The sequence below is a fragment of the Ischnura elegans genome, chromosome 11 (assembly GCF_921293095.1).
Source record: "Ischnura elegans chromosome 11, ioIscEleg1.1, whole genome shotgun sequence".
Taxonomy (NCBI): Eukaryota; Metazoa; Arthropoda; class Insecta; order Odonata; family Coenagrionidae; genus Ischnura; species Ischnura elegans.
The window spans coordinates 34,592,117-34,613,809 of record NC_060256.1 but is presented as its reverse complement, the minus strand read 5'-3'; the positions used below and the strand labels follow the sequence as shown (position 1 = coordinate 34,613,809).

The 21,693-nt window shown below is 41.0% G+C and overlaps 2 protein-coding genes across 2 annotated transcripts in view; one reads left to right on the top strand and one right to left on the bottom strand.

Annotated features, from left to right (window-relative positions):
• LOC124168353 (collagen alpha-2(IV) chain) overlaps positions 1–1,217 on the bottom strand; it is a 237,250-nt gene extending 236,033 nt beyond the window's left edge. The window contains exon 1 of the mRNA XM_046546550.1: positions 613–1,217. Within this exon, the coding sequence (XP_046402506.1) occupies positions 613–1,217 (605 nt within the window). The remainder of the gene's footprint in view (positions 1–612) is intronic.
• Positions 1,216–21,693, top strand: part of LOC124168354 (collagen alpha-5(IV) chain-like) — a 108,894-nt gene continuing 88,416 nt past the window's right edge. Inside the window, exon 1 of the mRNA XM_046546551.1 lies at positions 1,216–1,293. Coding sequence (XP_046402507.1) covers positions 1,216–1,293 — 78 coding nt within the window. The remainder of the gene's footprint in view (positions 1,294–21,693) is intronic.

Below are 21,693 nucleotides of genomic sequence, written 5' to 3'. Positions count from 1 at the left end.
CGTCGGATGGGACGTTCACCGTGGTCCCATTGGCGCCTTTAGTGAATTACAGGCTAATGCCGACGCCGGGTTTCTCTCCACCCGACCTTCCCTAGAATTTTCACAACAACCTAAGTTACAGATCTCCACCTCCAAATACCATACCATGAGAGGGCGCATTCTAAGAAGCCAAATGATTTGAAATAGATTGAAGTCTCACTCAGAGAAGGCCACTGTTAGGGCGAGTCTGAGGTCCAACTCCCCGGAAGAAATGAGCGTGAAAATGACCCCCCTAGTCCATCGCACACAGGGGGGGATTTGCAGAATCTGCCAAATGGTGACAGTGGTAATTATCGTTGTCAACCAGAAAGCGAGAGTCGACAATGTCTGGCGAGAAAAGTCTCATTCTGGGCCGCCAAGAAATCTTAGCTGTAGGTCGCCACCTCCAAATAAATTTCAAAGAGAGGAATAGATTCTTAGCCACTAAATCATTTGAAATGGACCGAAGTCTCACGGAGAGGAGGCCGGTGTTAGGTCCACCTCATCGGAATAAATGAGCGTTAAAAAACACACGAGGACAATGGCATGGTGAAGGGCCCGATCTGAAGACGGGAGAGGACAACGTGGACTCACCACTTGGTCGTAGAATCCATGTGTGTGGCGGCGGTGGGGCCGTTGGGTGGTCGAAGACGCGGCCCTCGGCGGGCCTGAAGGGCTCCTCCTCCTGTGTCGCTGTGGCTGGAGGGAGGACGGGGCCCGCGGTGCAATGCCTCTCTCTCGCTGTGTGTGCCAGCCGTCCGTGCGGCCACTGAGCGCAAGCCCCTGGTGGAGGCTGGCTGCAGCCGGAGGGGAACGATCCTAGGCTCGTCCGCCTCCCCACTCCCACCCCCACGGAAAAGATCTCTGCTCCGAGCACGAGGGGCAAGCGGCCCACCAGTTTCCTTCCCTTTCCGTCCAGCGCGTGTCTTCCAGGCGGCGGAGAGCACGAGTAAGAGCGCGAGAGAAAGAAGGAACCCCTTCACGGGGGTTGGAGGGGAGGGCGTTAGAGACTCGCTCTGGGCTTGGGGCGGAGGCGGGAGGCGGCGGACGCCCCACTCGGGCCCAGAGAGTGTCGACGGACTGCAGAGAGGCACGTTCCTGCGAGTCGCGTCTTCCGCCGCTGCTGCTTCGAGACATCGCGAGAAAGGCGAGGGGGACGGAGGGTCGCCGGGTTTCCCTCTCGGCCCGACCAACACCATGAGGGCCTCCACCCCACCGACCGCCGCGCTGCTCCTGGCCCTGTTCCTGTTGGCGCCGAGGGAGGCCGAGCTCGCGGTGAGTGAGGAGGGTCTCGCTGGCGCACGAATCGCCGAGCATTCGATGACGAGAGGATTCTCTGCCGTCGACTGCGGTGCGACAACCTGTTCCCCCAATCGCTGTTCACGGGAGCCTAAATCATTCCATTATTCTTCGCGCACGAGCTCAGGGGTCATTTGGATCCCGCTAGTCAATGACACGGAAAATAACCTGTACGACTCCAAAATATCCTGCGAGCCGCCTCTAGGGTGTATGGCAGGGGGTGATCAATCGCCACCATTTAGCATGTAAAAGGATCGCCACATTCACACCACAAGATCATAAAAATGTTACGCATATTTACTGTACCTGAATCTTGTATCGTAATGCATATTACATTTTCATAGGTGTTTTGATGGACTCATCATTCCCAGGACTGAGATGCGAAGTGCTTATTATGTTTATGTACAGGTGGCAAAGCAATACGTGAAAAAATACCAGATGCTTTCTCGGTGTATGCTGGTAGTGAAAGCTTTTCGGGTGCTCCACCTGTTAATCTCCTCCATGGCCTCCAACGTTTCGGGTTACGAGTCGTAATCCATCCTCAGGGTTGAATGACAGGGCTTCAGCTCTGAGCATGGAGTATGACTCGCAGCCCGAAACGTCGGTGGAGCACCCAAGCAGTCTTCATTAAAAGCAATACGTATTTTCTGCCATGCTCTGATTAGCATCAGGAAAATTATTACGCACGTGTCCTTGGACGGACAGCGCGATAGTCAAGTAAATGATGGAAAAACAATTAGTGACCCCAATCTTTGCCGCTATCACAGAATTTGCGCTGTAAAATGAGCGTGTGATTCTAGCGCTTTATCTTTCAAAGCTCGCAACTTCGGTGATGACAAAACGTAGAAGTGCGTATTGTTTTGCTTGAAATTATTTTATTAGATCATAATACGCAATTGTGTTCAATTATAATTAATAAAATCGGAATATTCAAGCGATATGAAGAGGAATTTTTCAATATTGAAATGTATTACGTATGTTTACGATATATCGTATGTATACAATATGTATATATTTTAAATGTGTATATTGTAAGCATACGATATACATATATATCGTGTGTGTACTATCTATATAATCGTGGAAAATTACATATATATTTATTTCAATGTGCTTAATTACAACGGTAGAATAATATCCACACGACGATAATCTTCACCGCGTAATGGTGCTTTCTTCATTGACGAAGGAGTCGGAGATGAGTAGCTAGGAGACTGCGAGGAAGCAGTAAGAGATAGGGGGCGGGCGCTCTTGACACTTGCCGTGTGGCCCGCAGAAGAGTTGCCGCGTCGGAGAATAAGGCTGGGTTAATATGTCCAAATTGAGAGCTAGTATTGTGGATAAAAAAACGATATCTCGCTCCCGTTATCAGCACAGACATTCCCACAAGTGACGATAGGATTTATGGGGGGCGGGGCACGGGGGCAGGGGCACCCCCCCCCCCCAGAGGATTAATTAATGCACAAGATTTTTAATACGGTTATCATTATGTTCGTTTTGTTTTGTGTATTACGGAGCCTCAATCGTTTAATTTCATATTCATAACTTTCATATTAAAATAAATAGAATATTTCTTACACTAATTTCTGTGTTGTTTTTAATTTCAAATATGAGAAAATCGTTTGCCTCTCAGAACCTTGAACTCCCCCTCCCCCCCAGAAAAAAAATCCTGGATCTAGCCTTGATAGGATTCTTGAGAGGATCGAGTTGATGTGGTGCTTATAGTGTTGCCTTCCCACCCCGTGGGATCGGGTTCAAATCCCGGCGGTGGCAGAGAATTTTCAGAGACTGCCCGATCCCTGCTTCAATGCTGTGCGGAGGACATGTCAAGCGCAACATTCCGTCCGTTGGGTGGGACGTGGAGCCGTGGTCCCCTCGGCGGCTTTCGTTAAGAGCAGGCTAATGGCGACACCGGGTTTCCTTCCAAAATTTCGCTCATGGCGCAAATGGCCTCAGTTGTCGGTCCCACCCTCCAAATACCACCACTAGGTTTCATGAAGGCCGACGTGGAAAAATGTAATAAAGGAAGCGAGATAGAAATATATTTGTCGGAAAACATACTTAACATATGACTCTCCTGTAAGAAGAAATTGAGAAATGTCAAGTGGTGGTTGCTTTCTTTTTATTTAATAATTGTTGCACCTGGTAATATATCCATAAACGTCGACTACAGCTGTGTTCAAAGTCGAACTTCTTCAAATTCGTTAATATATCGAATCAAGAGCGACCATACCAAGCGATTCATACCATCTTCGCGTTGCTTCGAAGTCACTGTATACACTTACGACTCGAGCGTAATAGTTCATAATAGTCGATTGCTATAGCAGTCAGCTTCAAAGTTCTAACCCATCTTAAGGAGACAACACACTTTACGAATTGAGCCTTCACTCTGCTCTTGTTCATCACATCTGTAACGGAAAATAATTTATGCGGATTTATGCTGTACTTTTCCACGAAACACTTGAAATTTAAAAAGCGCGTGTCACCGTCTTGTGGCGCACATGGTGATTATTTTTCAATTACATTTCCAAGCGCAAAGAAAAATTGCCATGCAGAAAAGGTGCAACTGAATTCTAACGTAAATATAATTCAAGAGGTAACTTAATAGGATCCACCGATTTCCTGGCCTGTAAAAAATAATGCATTTCCTCATAAACATAAATGATAACATACCAGACACCTTGAAAGAGTTTGTCTGTTGGGGGGGGGGGGGGGAGTATTTTTACCTCGAAAGGAGTCTCGATAAGGATACCAATATTTAGATTTTAGGAGTAAACAATGCTGACGAATGTACGGTTGTAAATAGCATGCGTATTTTGTTATCTTTTGAATAGTCGCGATCAGGGTCCTAGGTTCGAATCCCTCCGCGGAGATGAAGGGCCTTCCCCCTTCCTCCGCGGAGGGGTGTCTGCGCGCGCATACGCGTTGACACGCGCACTCCGCTGAAGGAAAGGAAGACGAGGGAATGAGGCAACCACAACGAGAAACATAAGTGTTAGTGCCATATTTTATACATTGAAATGACTTCAGAGATTAATTCTCAACATCATCATCATCATTAGTCAACAGTCCTAAGATTGAATTGACGCAGCTCTCCATTCCTCTCTCCTATCCGCTAACCTTTTTATAGCTACGTATTTCTTCTCTTTTACATCCTTTATAACCTGTCCTGTGGGACTAATTCGGGGCCGTCCCTTGCCCTTATTAACCGTTCACATGGTATGGTATTTGGACGAGGCGACCGACAGATGAGGTCATTTGCGCCATGAGGGAAGGGTAGGTAAGGAAGGGTGGAGAGAAACCCGGCGTCGGCATTAGCCTGCTCTTAACGAAAGGCGCCAAGGGGACCAAGGCTTTACGTCCCATCCGACGGACGGAGTTTTGCGCTTGAAATATCCTCCACACAAAGACTCAAGCAGGGATCGGGTAGTTTGAAAATTCTCTGCCACTGCCGGGATTTGAACCCGAGCCCCCCGGGTGGGAAGCTAACACTCTAGGCACCACACCAACTCGATCTCCCTTAATCGTTCACAATCCAATGTTCCCATTTGAGAGCATATTTATAAAAATTCATGAAAATTATATTTATTATCTGTGATTACTTTTATACATTTTGTTATTTAAATAAAGCATAGAAGTATTTTTTAAAGTGAATTGCATGACTTGTGTATACATTGGTCGTTAATTATACCTTTTCAAAATTGGTTCTTTTCATCACCTTTGTAGTGAGTATGCGGTTTATTCGATATTTTTCCCGACACTTGCTTTCCAGTAGCAAATGCCCATTTATTCAAAGGATAATTTACCACCCAATATATATTAAAATGTTTAACTTAGTTTTTTGCTCAAGTGTATATTTATTTTTCAAGCACTAGGAAAATTTTTGGCGTTTTCCCATTTGGGAACGTACTTGAAAACGCATTGAATTTTTTTCGTGTTTTATCTCATAATATATCTTAATTAGTTGTAAAATCAAAAAAAGGAATGCAAAAAAAAAACAATTAAAATAAGTGGTTAAGTCAGTTCGGTCTTTATAGGTTTAAACGATTGTATTCTTCAGGCCATCATGTCTCATAATGTGACCAACTAAGTTGTCGGTAGGAAGATAAAAACGATTTTATACTCAAACTCAGAGCATGCGTAGCAATCCCTCTTATCAATGATCCTCAAGCAGAGTGGTCTTTCATCTTGCATTAACATACGCATTAAGGCCGGTTACGTAGAAACATTCGCGACAAATTAACCGTGGGTAGCACGCAGCGCGAGATTGCTATGTCCCTGAGATGAAGGGCAGCTCTCAAAGAAATAAAAATGATCGCATATCTGTATAAATTAACAGTAAAGTTAGCGTACGGACTGGTCAATTGGGAAACGTGGAATTTCTGGAGAGCATAATGTCGTTGTCTCTTGTTTCAGTGATTTTTATCTGTATTTTGTCAATTCACCGAGAATAGTGGAAGAATAAATCTCGTTAAATGAAACATTAAATGGGCAGAACAAATATAAGCTCCAGACGAAGTATCGATACTATTACGGAGCAATTCTACTCAATTTTGATGCAGTGCGTGCAACAAGTAGTTTGCTGTTTTACGTCAGAGAAGGAATAGATAGCGGCCAGTACACGATATTTTTATGAACTTATTAAAATAAGTAATTGTAATTTTCCACGATTATAAAATTCATTACGACCTAGGTTTCAATGTTACCACACCAAAAAAATTGCATTTTCCGTGCGTACTTCCTTTCTGACCCCCACCACCTCGTACTCCGGTTTTTCTAGGCATCATATTCCCCTCTTTTATATTCCTCACTGTTCCGTTCACTTTCTTCTTCAGGTTTTCCCATCTCTCCCCCTCCCCTCACTTTCCCCAACTCCAGTTATAAGAACTGTATAAATTGAATGCAGTACACACCAGGGGCGCAGCTAGGAATTAAGGCAAGGGGGGGGGGGTTTCGGGTGTAAAACACTGGGGTGTCTGAGGGTGTGGAATATCTGCCAGGGTAAACGGAAGGTGCGGGGGGACCTCCCCTAGAAAAATTTTCATATAAATGTTTCAAAATGGTGAGTTTTGCGGACTTCTGAGGGATATTTTATTAATATTTACATTATTCTATAAGTAATATTAATCCAATTAAACTTGGATTAAACTGGAAATGTGTGAAAATAAAGTGAAATGGATTAAACTTAACAATTTCTCTGAGTTCTGGGGGGGGGTTTATTCCCCAAAACCCCCTCGCTGAGCCACTGCTACACACCTTTTGTACCTCGAAGATGATGAGTAATATCGAAACTTACGTCCTGTGTGTAAACCCAAGTTCTTTTTAACCAATAAAATCCGAAAAGTCAAGCGTGTTGGAGTGGAATTTTTCATAATGAAATAAATACTTGTAATTTTCCTCGATCATACAATTTATTACGACCTACGTTTCAATGTTACTACATCAATATACCATACATTTTAAACTCGTGGGAAATTGCCAGCATTAATTTAAAATTAAGTATACCGATTCCCAGTAAACTTAAATTAGTCAAGAGCGAAAACCTCTAAAGGCCTGTTTACACGATGCATTAACACGTACGAGTTAAATTTGTGTGTACATGTAATGTTTGCGTGAATGATTTTTGTGGACCGGAACGGAACATGCACGAATGCATGAACTAAATTAGAACAGGTTCTATTTTCCATTCATGCATTCGCACAAGTTGGGTGGCTTCACTGTGCATTTTCGTGTTCATTCTTGCGTTCATACATTCAGACATTAACTCGCACGGGTTAATGCACCGTGTAAACAGGCCTTATATTTGGTTTTAAAATGTCTGGTGAGTGTGGAGCGTGAAGAATATGCTACAACCTAAGCCTTGGCTGGAGAATGTTAGCAAGTTAAGGCCGTTTTACACGGGGCACGGAATTGCGCAGATTAGAGCTGCATTCATTTCTAAAATGGCGTGGAATTGCGCGAATGCATGAACGAAATTACAACAGGGGCTATTTTGCCGTCTCGCAACCACGCATTCCCGCATGTGTTATAGCAATGCAACGCTTTACACGACGCAATTTTGATTGCGCCTTCGCACGTACGTCAGATCGCGCAATTCCGTGTACCGTGTAAAACGGTCTTTACAGTAAGTGAAAGTAGTTCAGAATAACGTAATGTTTTACTCGTTATCTCAAACGCAAGGATTAGTTTACTCCAGTTTTCATGCTCCGCAAATTTTCAACCAGACATTATAAAACTGGCCGTAAATGTTCAAAGTTCGGGCTTAGCTCTCCAGCTGTGGCGCAGTGCGCACGAAGCCGAAGACGGCTAGGCGCATAATATGCTCAGAAGTCTACATCATCTTGTCAGGTATAGTCCACAAATTTCCATTAAGGGGAATGATGTCTAGGTAGCTTAACTGGTTGAAGCATTCGACCGAAAATCGAGGGTTCCGGGTTGGAGTCCCGGTCAAGGCGAATCATTTTTTCTCAGTGTAATTTTCGCACTATCTATTTCAATATAAAAAAATTCCAGTCTATCGTGCTTGAAACTACGGATTTTATTTTTATGAACTCTCCATAGTTGAAAGGCTAATTTTTCGTCAGTTATTAATTTAATTTTTCGATCAATTACTTCGGTATTGGGCTCAACTATGTGCAAGTTAAAAGTCGAAAATGAAAAGGAGACTTCGTTGATTTCCACAGATTTATTTCGCCCGTACGACATGTTTCGAACCATAGAGGTCATTATCAAGTGAAACATGTCGTACGGACGAAATAGATCAGTGGAAATCAACGAAGTCTCTTTTCATTTTAATTTTTCGACATTTTTTTCTGAAGCGTGAAATCTCTTGAGGGCGCAATGTCGTTGTTATTTGTTTCAGCGATTTTCGTCCGAGCGATTGTCAATTTCTCTGAAAATCATGGAGGAGGACTTTTCGGCTTTCTCTTGTCGCTTCCTCTTCGGGTCTCCCAGCGCCTCATCGTCGTAAAGTGCCACATACATTCACGCAGCTAGTTCGACCAACTATCGTTAGGATGATCGCTCGGGCATCTAGGGATAAAAAAAATTAAATGGTGAATAAAAATATGAACTCCAGGCAAAGTTTCAGGGCAGATATTGAACAAATCCAGTGGCGTAACAATGGGGGGGGGGATAAGGTGATAGATTCCCCCCCCCCCAAAAGCCTCAGATAAATTTAAAAATTATTTAAAACTATTATCTAGTTTTGTCATGTAATAACTGCACGTGCTTAAAGTTAAATCTTTAGTGCCAATATTATGTAAAATGTATTTCCAGGCATGTCATTTTTTTTCATTTTCGCTGATCCCGTTGTCTGGGGGTGGGGGTTGCCACCCCAGACCATCCCATCCCCTCCCAGAGCCTATCCCTAGTTACGCTACTGAACAAATCAACTCAAGTTTCGCTGGCTATCCTGCCAGCGTCTTCAGGTCGAAGGTATCGGCTGTCGGTTTCTGCCTCGCTTATATACCGTAGGCTGGATGGGAGCTGCACTGTGACACAAGGTGCACGTCAAGGTCCCTACAAGGTGCCTTGCTCCTGCGGGAAATCCTACATAGGGGAAACTTGCCGCTCCATGCATGTGAGGATCAAAGAACATCAAAGGGCGACCAAAAACAAACAATTTCAGCTCTCAGCCATCGCCGAACATGCATGGTCAGAACCTGGCCACGACATAAAATTTGAAGAAAAGAAACTTTTAGCTAAGGAGTCCCGATACTTCCCAAGGCAAATCAGGGAAGCAATAGAAATTCAAAAAACACCATTGAATTTCAATAGAGAAGATGGATACTTCCTTCACAGCGCGTGGAAAAGAGTAATCCAAGAGAGAGCCAATCAGATAGAAGCGACCAGTCAAACAGCCAATCACAGTGCAGCTCCCATCCAGCCTACGGTATATAAGCGAGGCAGAAACCGACAGCCGATACCTTCGACCTGAAGACGCTGGCAGGATAGCCAGCGAAACTGTTGTCTACTAACAAGCTGACGCGGAAGGAAACCCGGAAGAAATGCAGAGGTCAAACCATCGCCGCGGAAACCTACGTTCTAAAATCAACTCAATTTTAGCAACAAGTAGCGAGTAGCAAGTCCATGCCTAGCGCCACCACTAGGTCACCGCTCTGCGCTCCCTCTTGTTTCCTCTCCGGCAGACACAAGAGAAGAAAAACGGCGAGAGTGAGATATGCGTATGTGCGCTCCCACCACCATTGTCCGGTCTGACCTCCGCCCCTCCCGCGCCCCTTCCCCCCTCCTCCTCCGCCCACCTCCCCTCTCGCGCCTCCCGCCCACCAGAAAAGGGCTCTCCAAGGTTTTCCAAATTCCCCACATCCTTGCGCACATACCGACTTTTTAGGATCCGGTACTTATGCCTAGTTCAGATTAAGATTGTTCCAGCAATCGTTGGACCTATCATGCATTCACACAACGATGGTAAAAAGCCTGTGCTGCCCTCTAGTGCTGACATCTAAAGTGAAAGAGAAATTGACAGATAGCAAAGCGGTTGAGGTAAGCGGGGTCAAGATATTACTGTACTCAACTTGTATTTAACGAATAATTTTTCTTCCGCCCATAATCTTCCTTGCTAGGACAAATCCATGATTAAAAAATAGAGCGAAGAGAGCTTCACGAAATTTTCGTCTTTCACTTGTCGCTTCCTCTTCCAGTCTCCCAGGGCCTAACCATCGCAAAGTGGCAACGTTACGGAGTACGTGAACTACTGTCTGGATATGCATTCACACAGCCAACGATCGTTCATTCATTCTGCCGTCTATCGTTAGGACGATCGCTCAGACAATCGTAATCTGAACGGCGCATTACTTTGAGGAGGCTGGAGCTAGTGATGGAAAAATCGATTTCGATGAAAATCGAAAATAGTGTGTTAACGATCAAAGATCGAGATCGAGCCTAAATCATCGAGTTTCGATCCAAACTCGATTTTGCATCTTCTATCTTGAACATTTCATTTGATCTCAGCGCCACTGCCGACCTATGATAAAGTCATCCGCCCCATGTTAAATACTTTTATCTTGTAGTTTATTTAGTAGTATTTAGTAGACCAGTGAAATCCAAAAGGCACGCCCTCGTTCATCATGAAAGCAACTCGATCAGTTAATCTTTCTAAAAAATATTAATGAAACGGAATGGTTGCAAGCGGTGATCCCCAAAACTTTTATGTGGTCCATTTTTTATTCTTAGAGCTAAATATTCAAGCATGTACCCAATGCGAATTTGTTGGGATCATTTTCTACTGCTCGTATGGGTATTTTGAATGTTTTTCAAATGATAAATAAACATTATTTGTGTGAACTGCATGTTTTTCGAAAAATAACGGTCGATTTTCGAATAATCGATCTTTTGAAAAAAAATCGATTGATCGAAAATGGTTCAAAAGTTGATTTTTCATGAAAAGTCGAGCTTTTCATCTCGACAAAAAACCGATTGCTCGAAAAATCAATTTTGATCGATATTTTTTCATCAATAGTTTTAGCGAGAGGCGAGGTATAGTACGTCATGTTCGTGAAAGTTTAAAAATACTATATGAGTTCAAAAAGTAACGGGAACTAAATTCTTAAATTTCCTGTGAGTTTGGAGAGGCCGATTGTGATATTTTTATAATGTTATTACTCTATCCCCTGAAGTATGCATGATAAAACTTCAGCTGTATCCATGGCTTTCTTTGTCTGTGGCAGCCGCTAAGGTTAGCCGTGTTTTTAAGAGGTCGGCGATTTTCGACTAACACTTCATTGCTCGTTTGTGAATATTTATCCAAGGACAGTACTGTAACGATGCCGCAGCCTTCATATTCACCAGGCATGGCTCCATCTGACTTTTTCCTATTTCCAAAAATTAAGAGAACCTTGGAGGGCCGTCGTTTTACCAGCATATATGACACTAAATGAAATGGCTGACAGAGCTAATGGTTATTCCAAAGATCGAGTTTGAGAAGTGTTTCGATAATTGGAAGAAGCGCTGGCACAAGCTAATTATATGTAACATTACGAAGGCGAAAATATTAATTCAGACGAATAATTAAATACTTATTTCAAAAAACTAGAATTCTCGTTATTTTCTGAACACGTATCATATGCTCCTCATATCAGTGGCGTAAATAAGACTTGGCTTCGGGGGATGGATCAGATTGAATTAACCGGGTTATGATATACGATATCAACGGGCAACAAAAAATAATAAACACGCCAAGTGAACCGAGTGAAAGAGATGCAAATAAACTTCTGATTTGAATAAGTTCGAGAGGCCACATTAAAACTAAAAATATTCAATTATATACAAGAGGAAATTGTTGAGATACGAGTATTTTAACTGGCGATAGTTGTTTAAGCAAAATAAACATGATCAACACTGGAATATATACTTCGTTTTGATTGATAGAATTCTTGCTGTGCCTTATAAACCATAATTAAAAAGAGCGAAGGTTCGCCAATGGCCTACTTCGATTTACAATTGAAATATAAAGACCCTACGTGCATAAAAATATCACCCTTCTAGACTCAAATAGCTGTAAAGAGTACATACGTTATACTATAATTGAATTTTTTTAAATTATTCACATTTTATGTGCCCATACTTTGACTTTAACCGAGGAGGCTTCTATGAGGAGGAAATCGTCTATGATGGCTTCACAATCTTAGTGCAATATGTGAAAATTATTTGTTATGAACCTCGCAGTCGCAAATCTACCTCCTTAATTGAGCGTAAGGAATACAGACAGGTATGATTTAAGGTTTCCCCTGTATATAGTGAATCGGCGTGCCGAAACCTAATCCTCTACATTTAAGGGAAGGAATAATATTTATGATCATCGGAAAAAAATCGAAAAAACAAGTTCGCCACGAAAACTCAACATTACCCCCATAGTAATTTCATTGAAAAAATTATGATTTCAAGAGACAACATATGATTTTAAAAATTAACCGCGAAAGATAACTCATCCACTATTACCAAATTTACCCATCTCAATTTGTAAATATCTAAATCCCCGATTAGAGAAAGCTCCGATTGAAACCAACAATTTTCAAAGCGGGATTCCATATTTTTGTACCAGTTGCACTGTTTTTGTAAATGGTAAAACTTAGAATTTTCTTTGGCTTAGGGGAACCACGCGTATTTGCATACGAGCGCATGTAAAATTTCGATTGAATTTTGAATAATTAAAACTTCGAATTTTATTCGCATATTAAGCCCAGTAGAAACACGTAACTGACACAGGTTTACCTCCGGGCAAAAGGGAATGTCTACAAATAGTCCAAAGAAATTGCTTCGTAGAATATGCATCATGATGGTGTAATAAAGAGTGGCAAAGTGCTCCATAACGAACTATTTTGTGCTCAAGTTGGCGAAGGCGCATTTCAAATACTTTTTGCCTAAGTCTTCGAAGCATGATCCGTGCATCACATTCGGAGACTGATTGTGAGAGTAAAACAAAAGTTCACTCCTAGGGATGAGAATTTTTCTGCTGCAGCGGGTGAACAGTTCGGTAATTTAGGAATCGGCAGGCCAGATCACATTAAACAAAAAACAATCCTCTGCGGAAGCTGTTCAGTAACCTGAGTCTTGAAAACGTAACCACTTGCGTGAGTGCCACATGAAACCGAAGTTTTGAGGCACGATTCGTGGTCTTGCGATAAATTTCTCATGTCAAATTATGTGAATTTCACAGCCGTTCACGTGGAAGATTGCGCAAATCTGTCAGTATAGAGTCATTGTTCGACCCAAAAGAAAAGCCAATTGAAGAATACGAGCAGGCCTCACTTAAAAAGCAACCTTATACTCCAGAAAACATTATCACTTTTTATTTTCGAGGTCCGAAAAGTATAAATACGTTAGTAAACAGAATCTTCGTCTAGGAAAAAACCTCTTCAAAAATAGGTTGAATAAAATTTTTGAAAAAAAATTGAGATAGTGCAAAATGCGATGCTATACTATCGGCGTAAAAAAGGTAAAACGCTGAACTCTTAAGCATTTGTATAAAATCTCGCCGAAGTTCCATAGGGTCGTGTCAAATATAGTTTTACTCATTGTTGATTTAACTACTACAGTACATCTTTAAAAATTGTTTAAACGTAAACATGTTGCTTCTACGGTCGAAAGAGTGAAGAAAACACGCGAAAAAATATGAGAACAGCGAAAGGGACGTCTTCTTCATCTCGTCATGAGCAAAATATTTCAATTGCGCATTTTATTTTATTTTTTTATGGAGACTACGACATATTTGCATTACAAATTGCTTTGAAAATAAATTTCACCCACTATTTGATTTTTTTAAATGACCGAAAGGTATATTTCAATATCTGAGGCGTAGAAAAGAAAATGAATCTCGTAGCTACGTATGCCATGCGTAAAAAATATTTCTCAACTTTTCATACATTAGTTCCTATCACTTAAAATAAACCAAAAATTCATAAACCGTCGTTTTTGCAGTGTATTTCCGCGGGGAAATTTATACGAATGGTTAAAGTTTAGCGTTCTACCTTTTTTGCGCCGACATTAGGTAAAATTTCCGATGTATAAACTATTTTATAACAAAAAAATAAAGAGACTACTACACTTCTGCAACAGGATTTATGATTTAGCCGTTGAACGGAGCGATAGATATGCACAAAATTTGATCTCTTTGATTAAGAGTAAGTTTTATAAAGCACCACTTGCCATTTGTGATCTTAAAAAAAGCCAGTTTTCATACGGTACATTGGACCTCTAAGATGGTAACTTGGAAAAGTATTTTTATTTCAGTCGTAGCTTACTTACATATATGAGGGGATTGAAATATTCATTAGTAGCGATGGGGAGAAAATTGTTATAGCGGACGACTTATCTTTCACGGTTTATTTTTATAATTACTTGCTATCTCTTAATATCGTAATATTTTTAAATGAACTTACTATTGAGGCAATTTTGAGTTTTCTCGACGTAATTTTACTCCAGTTTATCAGAGAGCAGTACTTCACGGCTTTCATGACCGGGAACCAGATAAGTCTCAGTTACCCATTGGGCGACAGTAGGTTATCGATTCAACTAGATATGAGCCGGAAAACCAAATCTAATAGTCTTTTTACTTGAACTTTCCCAGCTCTTGATGGTAAATAATGCTGCACTGCGGCATGCCGCGTCATATATTTGATTGCAGCCAACGTCTCGTGTTAACTTTATTTAACCTTTTAGTGCGGCGCGGCGGGTCGATATATCGGCTCGTACGTGTTACATTATTTAATTTTTTATAGCTTATTACAATGATATATTTTATTTCGGAAAACGTAAAAATATTTTGTCAATATCAACCAGTTTAACCCCAAAATGTTTTTTAAAACCGCTTATGGATATGTCATTTTTTTATTGATTTTTTTTCCTAGTTGCTACATTTTATGAAAATCCGCATTTCTCGCCAATACCCAAGGAAGTAGGATAGCACTAAGAGGGTTGAAGTACTTTCAGAATATTAATCTTCACGATGGCCACATTGTTTCGTGGTCAGATAATGCAGGCGTTTAAATCTCCTCAGGCCTTAAGGTATTCACGGTGATTCCGAAATTTCTGCACCGTTAACAGGGGTAGGAGTGATTTAGCGAGTACAGCGCCTGGTTTCTTGTCCTTGTATCTTGGAGTCCTGGGTTCTAATACACGCGAATGGACTTGTTAGATAAACTAGAAATAGCGGCGCGTACTAACACGAACTGTCGGGAATCCTGACTGACATTTCAGGGGCAAGACTATTTGAGTTTAATTAAACGAGAGCTTTGAGCGATTATCAACAATACGATTGCGCAATCTCTTCCGTTTGGAGATTAATTGTTTCAGACAATTATAATCGCACATTTTTGTCTATCCTTAGTTAATTATTGTCCTTAAAAATCCAGAGCATTAGATAAAAATTCGAAAAAGCCGCTAAAAAACCGTTTTCATGGTAACAGCTAAAAGAATCTAAAACAAATGCTTGCGTTGCCATAGCTCAGTAAATAAGGAGTTGCTACTCCATTTTTATGGACAAAAAATGCTTAAAATTGTCTCCAATACCACCTCCTGAAGTATTGCAGCTTCCTCCTGAAACACCATTATGGTAGCAACTACATGTAGCCATTTGACCCTTGGAGAGAAATACTCATCTCCTGGCAAACACACCCCGGAATATTGAAACACAATTACTTTTCTTCGTAAAAGAATACAAAATATTGAAACATCTTGAATTCACAAAAGATTTCTATGAAAATAGAAGTTTTTTTTATTATGAAAGGTGTTAAAATTAGTTTAAAACCCTCTATAGTACCCTGTTTTTCAAAAATTTTCCCTTCTGGTTTTGGACTCCCTCTCAAAACGGAATACCTGGCTACCACACTGCACTAAGTGAGTTCTCACATACCTCGCTGAATTCGTTTTTTATTTTCGTATCCATGTAGCACTGACCCGCATCTTTTTACAACTCCATACGTGCTTCATCAGATTTCGCGAACACAAGCCCGCACAGGAGTTCCGCGAAAGCACCACATCGCGATGGTTGGCGCTGCTGTTTCGTGGAAGGACGGAGACGCGAGTGGGCGAAGATATTCCTTTGCAAGTGGTCAGCAAACGACCACAAGGTCGTAGCGAGCGGGGGAGGGGTCTCTAGGGGCCCAAACCCCTCCTCTCCCCCCGAAATTTGAGATGAGTTTTCAACGAATCCCCTCCAAATGCCCCCGGAATACATTCTCCTCCACACCTAAAGCCCGTATGACATTTTTCAATTTATTGGTCAATAAATCGGCGCGCAATATTGTTGAAAATATTGGGCGTTACTTGCCGTATGACACTTTGCCATAATAGTGTTCTAATGTCCCGCTAGATAACGCCATTGTATTCCGATGATTTCACGTTCCATAAGCATTCGTGTGATTTGTACGCTTCAATTAATAGTGAAACAACTTCTTTCATCCACATTTTAGAATTTTCAGGCGAAATCTCGGAGCAAAACCAATGTTTTACAGCCAAACCGGATGTTTTGCAAAGAGCTTGTTTTTTTGGCCATAATTACAAAATACTCGAAGGTCTTCACGTAGTTGCAGTTTTAGCGCAGGGTACAATCTCATATGGAAGTGGGGGGGAAAGTCAATTTGGTGGTCAAGAAAGTCCACATTGAGAGCTTACCTCCGGTCTTACTTGATTGGCGTGGATCATTCGGTGTTCATTTCTGAGTGAAATGCCTCCGTTTTTTAATATTTTTCTTGAAAACCGTCGTGTTAAATATCCGAAAATCCGATGCAAAATGCGAAAAAAGGCCTTTCCGGGTACCTGAACTTGTCTCAATACCGCAACATTGAAACATTTTCGAAGGAGGTATTCATTTTTTGCGAAAAAAAAAGTCCTGAAATACGGAACAAAGATATAAACCATTGTATATTGCCCGGGGATCGGGAAGACAATACGTCGACCGGTTTGTTTTATGTATATAAGTCGATGCAAAATAATATTTTTTCGAAAATAATTAATATGTATTAAAGAACGCTCGCATTGACAAAAAAAATTTGCTATAAATACCGTAAAATTCAACATTTATGTGCGAAATATAGGTACTTTGAAAGCATATACTTTGATGTTTTTACATTAATAATCTACTTGGAAACACCAAAAAAACGCCATTATTAACGACGTTTGCCATGAAGTTGCTATTGAATACCTTAATTTACGCAACCAAGATTCTCGGTACGTAATGAAGATAACCGTGTCGCGTTTCAAAACGGCCCCAAAAATACGATTTAAGCGACATGGAAAATAGAATAATTATTATTTAACCTCATTCGAGTGAATATTTGGGAGTTCCGTTTCTATTAACTGACTTACGATAATTTCTTAAACCGCTTATGCATTTCTATTGCATATATATTAAAAAAATTTGGTTTTCTCGACCAAACGAATCAGACTGAACATGGCCATGGTATGTTGGCGCGTAAAAGACAGTTCCAAAACAAATGATGACGTCTATAAATCGCATGGATTCAACAAGAATTGCAAACGTATGGAAAGCAGTTACATATGAATCTTCTCAATATACAGCAGTTACAATACGAATGATGACGTCTGGAAATCCTGTCGAATGGTTCAAAAGGAGTTCCAAATGTGTAGAAAACAGTTACACATGAATCTTCTTCGTACACAGCAGTTACAATACGAATGATGACGTCTGGAAATCCTGCCGAATCGTTTAAAAGGAGTTCCAAATGTGTAGAAAGCAGTTCCACACGAACACACTCTGTACAAAGGAGTTCAAAAGGGGATTACAAATGAGTTACAAACGTCTTCATATTTCCAATTTTTGGTACAAATGATTGGAAATGAGTTCCACAGCAGTTCCATTACAGATTTCGGTGTTTCAAAAGTTTCAAAAGGGTTCCAAAGCAGTTGGAAAGCAAAAAGTTTTCCCTGAAATTTTAATAGATAAACATGTTTTTCTCAATTCCACCCAGTTTTCTCGCAATTTTTAACTTTTTTGCTGAAAAAAATTACGTGATACCTGCCAGGACCCCGCCTCTCCCCCAAGTGAGCTTGGGTGAGAATCGGCTTGACCCCCTACCCCACCAAAACGTAATTAATGGAAGCCCCCTAAAAAGTTTCCTGACTACGAACTTTCATGAAAACACTGTCCAATTAGATGCACAATCGGAAAACATATATATTTTTTCACTCATGACATTTTTTTTAATATCCCGGTTAACCCAGACTGATATTCGGCATGTATTTCCTTGGTCTCTCTGATGTAGCTGGTGGCACACTTGACCAGCAAACAAGAGTACAAGGTTCGAATCCCGGCTAAGCAAATTATTACTCATTTCGAATTTCAAGCTTTGGTGTATATTAAAATATCCAAATCTCCTTCCATCATTCGTAAATTTAATGGAAAATATTAAAAACTTTTAATATAAAGTACACAATTATTACTGAAATGCAATAATAATGAAGACGAGAATAGTATCGATAGGGTAGTACGAAAACTGAGTTAAAGGTTGCAAATTGGTAGCGGAAGAGTATCAGATAATGACTGATGTTGACCAAACCTCATGCATCCTTGAATGAAATTTATGGGATCGTAATGCTTCAGAAGACGGAAATAACACCTGCCACATTTCTACGTCTCTTAAACTTCCGCAATACGTAGCGCCGTAAGCCCAGAATCTTCATGCCGATGGCGTCTGCCAGTAATGAAGAATAAGGCGAATACTATACACGCTGTTTTATCTTTGGCATGAATAAATTATGTGTTGTAGGCATGAATTTACCTAGAATGTGAAGCTGTATTATTACGAGCTGCTTCCAAGGAATACTCAAGAAATTAAATGAGTCAGTTTTCCAGCAAATGCCAGGGCTAGCAAAGTAATATAAAACCGACGAGTTTATTTGTCTACATGCCTTGATTAATTATTGATGCCTGGTGTGAAGGTCGCGTTTTCTCACTCCGACTGATTTCATGGTAGTGATAACACATATCCCAAATGCATTTTCGTGAAAGCTGCGTTCATGATGACCACTTATCCTCATAGGAGGGTAGTCTGATTTAAGTGGTAGCAATAAAATTCTAAACGCTGGAAAAATTGATACTGCCCTACTGCAAACAGTTAATGAGAAGGTCGTTGTACTAGAGCGTAAGGAAAAGGTTAGGAAAGTCTGATCTGTAGTACAGAGTAAAATGGTGCGGAAATGAGGAAGAAGGCTGAGAAGAGACTGGAAGTATGAACACTGAAAATCGCGTAAAAAAGCAACAAATATGAGCCTAAGAAACTCAACGTTGGAAGGCAAGATATTGTAGAACATACTGATGCACCATGAAATAAGTAAAGGATGAATTATATTTCCATTTTAATGTTTGCTCATGCATCCAATTTCGACGCATTTATGAGTCATCTTGGGGTACCCCTGAGAAGAGACTGGAAGTATGAACACTGAAAATCGCGTAAAAAAGCAACAAATATGAGCCTGAGAAAATAAACGTTGGAAGGCAAGATCTTGTAGAATATACTGATATACAATGAAATAAGTAAAGGATGTATTATATTTCCACTTCAATGTTTTTCGGACATCCAGTTTCGACGCGTTTGTGAGTCATCTTGGGGTATCCCTAGAAATTCCCGCATTCAAAATTTCATATTGAATGCGTCAATAAGATTTGCGCGAGAAAAATATTAAAATGGACGAGCCTACGAACATATTTATTCGAAAAAATTAAGGATCCCAGTGAATCGGAGATGGGCGGTGTGATAAGTGATGCCGACTTACAAAAAATATTGGGGGGGCCCAAACCGGGGATCTTGCCCAGAGAAATTTTATAAGTAGTGAGTTTTAAGTTTTTTAAGCATTTTAGAAGAGTCATATGATCAACATCAGAACCCTGATTACTCGAATCTCGATACCTGGACACCCCGGGAAAAATCGACAAGCCTGACACATTGTTTTCTTACACCCATGATGAATTTTTGAGGGGGCTCGGGCCCCCTCAAGCCCCGTGGAGTCGGCGCCACTGAAGTGGAGTAGTGTTCCACGCGATGCAACCCTAACCGGTGGACTGCGTGTAATCAAACTGTATGACCCACGGTCGAGCGGCAAGTCCGTCCCATCGAGAAGGAGAGTGTTTTCCCTTATTGGGATGGCGAGAGGGGAGGAGGCCTGTTAAGGGATGAAGTTGGGCAGCAGAATCGGTCGCATTCCTCGGCCGTACACGATCCGAAGGACGAGTCATGGACAGGCGACGACAGAGGACGACTCGAGGTGTGAGTCGCGTGACAAATGTATTCAATCGAGGGGGAGGTTAGCTACTGTGAGGTTCAAAAAAAGATACTTATCTCATATCAAAATCACTGGTCAACAAATTATTATCGCTTGCAGTTTTTGATTGCGATATAAAGGTTCGAACGCCATCCGAAACCGCGGAGAAAATCGTAAATAATAGCATGAACACTAAAAATCGTGTAAACAAAGCAACGAATGTGAGCCTACGAAAAGTAACGGGGAGATGTTGTAGAACTTATTGATGCAAAATGAAACACGTAAAGGATGTAGTATATATTCACTATAATGTTTTCTCCTACCTAACCTTAATCATCACTGGCCAACAATCCTAAGATTGGTTTGACGCAGCTCTCCCCTCAATTCTCCTATCAGCTAATCTTTTCACACCTACGTATTTCTCCTTTTTCACGTCCTGCTTTACCTGATCCGTGTAATTTTACCGGTCCTCCTTTTCCGCTCTTGCCATCTAATTGTCCCTCGACTAGATTTGCCACTGCTCGGCTCAAAATAAATACTTTTCTTCGTCATCATCACCGGTCAACAATCCTAAGATTTAATTTAAGTGTACCTGGACTGGCCACGGTGATAACTTCACGGAGACACCATCAATGCACAAATTTTGCGAAAAATCCACAGGTAAAATAATCATTCCCCTTGAGCGGGATTCGAACCAGGATCCCCCGGTTTCCGGTTGAGTGCTTTAGCCAGCTAAACTATCGAACTCAACCGGGAATCGTGGGATCTGGGTTCGAATCCCGGTCAAGGCGAATGATTTTTTTTCCTCCGTGGAATTTCCGCACAATACTAATATCGGTTATACGCAGTTCCCCACTTAATACTCTTATGGACTAATCTTTTAAGACCTACACATTTCCTCTTTTTCACAACCTTCTTTACCTGTTCCTTATATTTTGTTCAAGGTCTTCCTTTTCCGTTCTTGCCATCAACTTGTCTTGTCTCTTTATTCCTATAATTCATAGAAATACTATTGTTCGTTTACCTTAAACATTGTACTTCAATGCGATTCGCGTCTGAGCGTCTTTTACGCTTATTTTTTAACTTTATAAGTAAAACACAGGTTGTAAAACCGCAAATATTGAATGAGTCCAGCCCAGGTAGAGTAAAGGGATGAAATGATTCACAAGTTAAAATTACATCATAATCATCACTGGTAAACAATCCTAAGATTGGTATGAAGCGGCCTTCCACTGAATTCCACATAGTTTTTCCACTTAGGAAGCAGAGTGGACGAACAAATAAATAAATAGAAGAATAGCTCAGGGGAGGAACGTACTCTACGTTCAAAAGAATCTACTTACCAATGGTAATCAAATAATGGAACTCAAACATAAGGTAACAATTCATCAGATGCTGTACATGGATTGTGCTTCTCTACGGAAGCGAGGCATGGCGTTAACAGCAGCAGAGAAATCAAGAGTAGAACTTTTCACTAATTAACTGTATGACAACTACATAAAAGATGGCAATATATTTTCATAAACATCCTCCGTTATTTCGAGCCACGATTTAAATATTTCAATCAGATATGTGGCCTTTCAATCACAACCGCGCCCTGAATATTGATATCTCTAGTGTCAGTTAATAAACAATTGA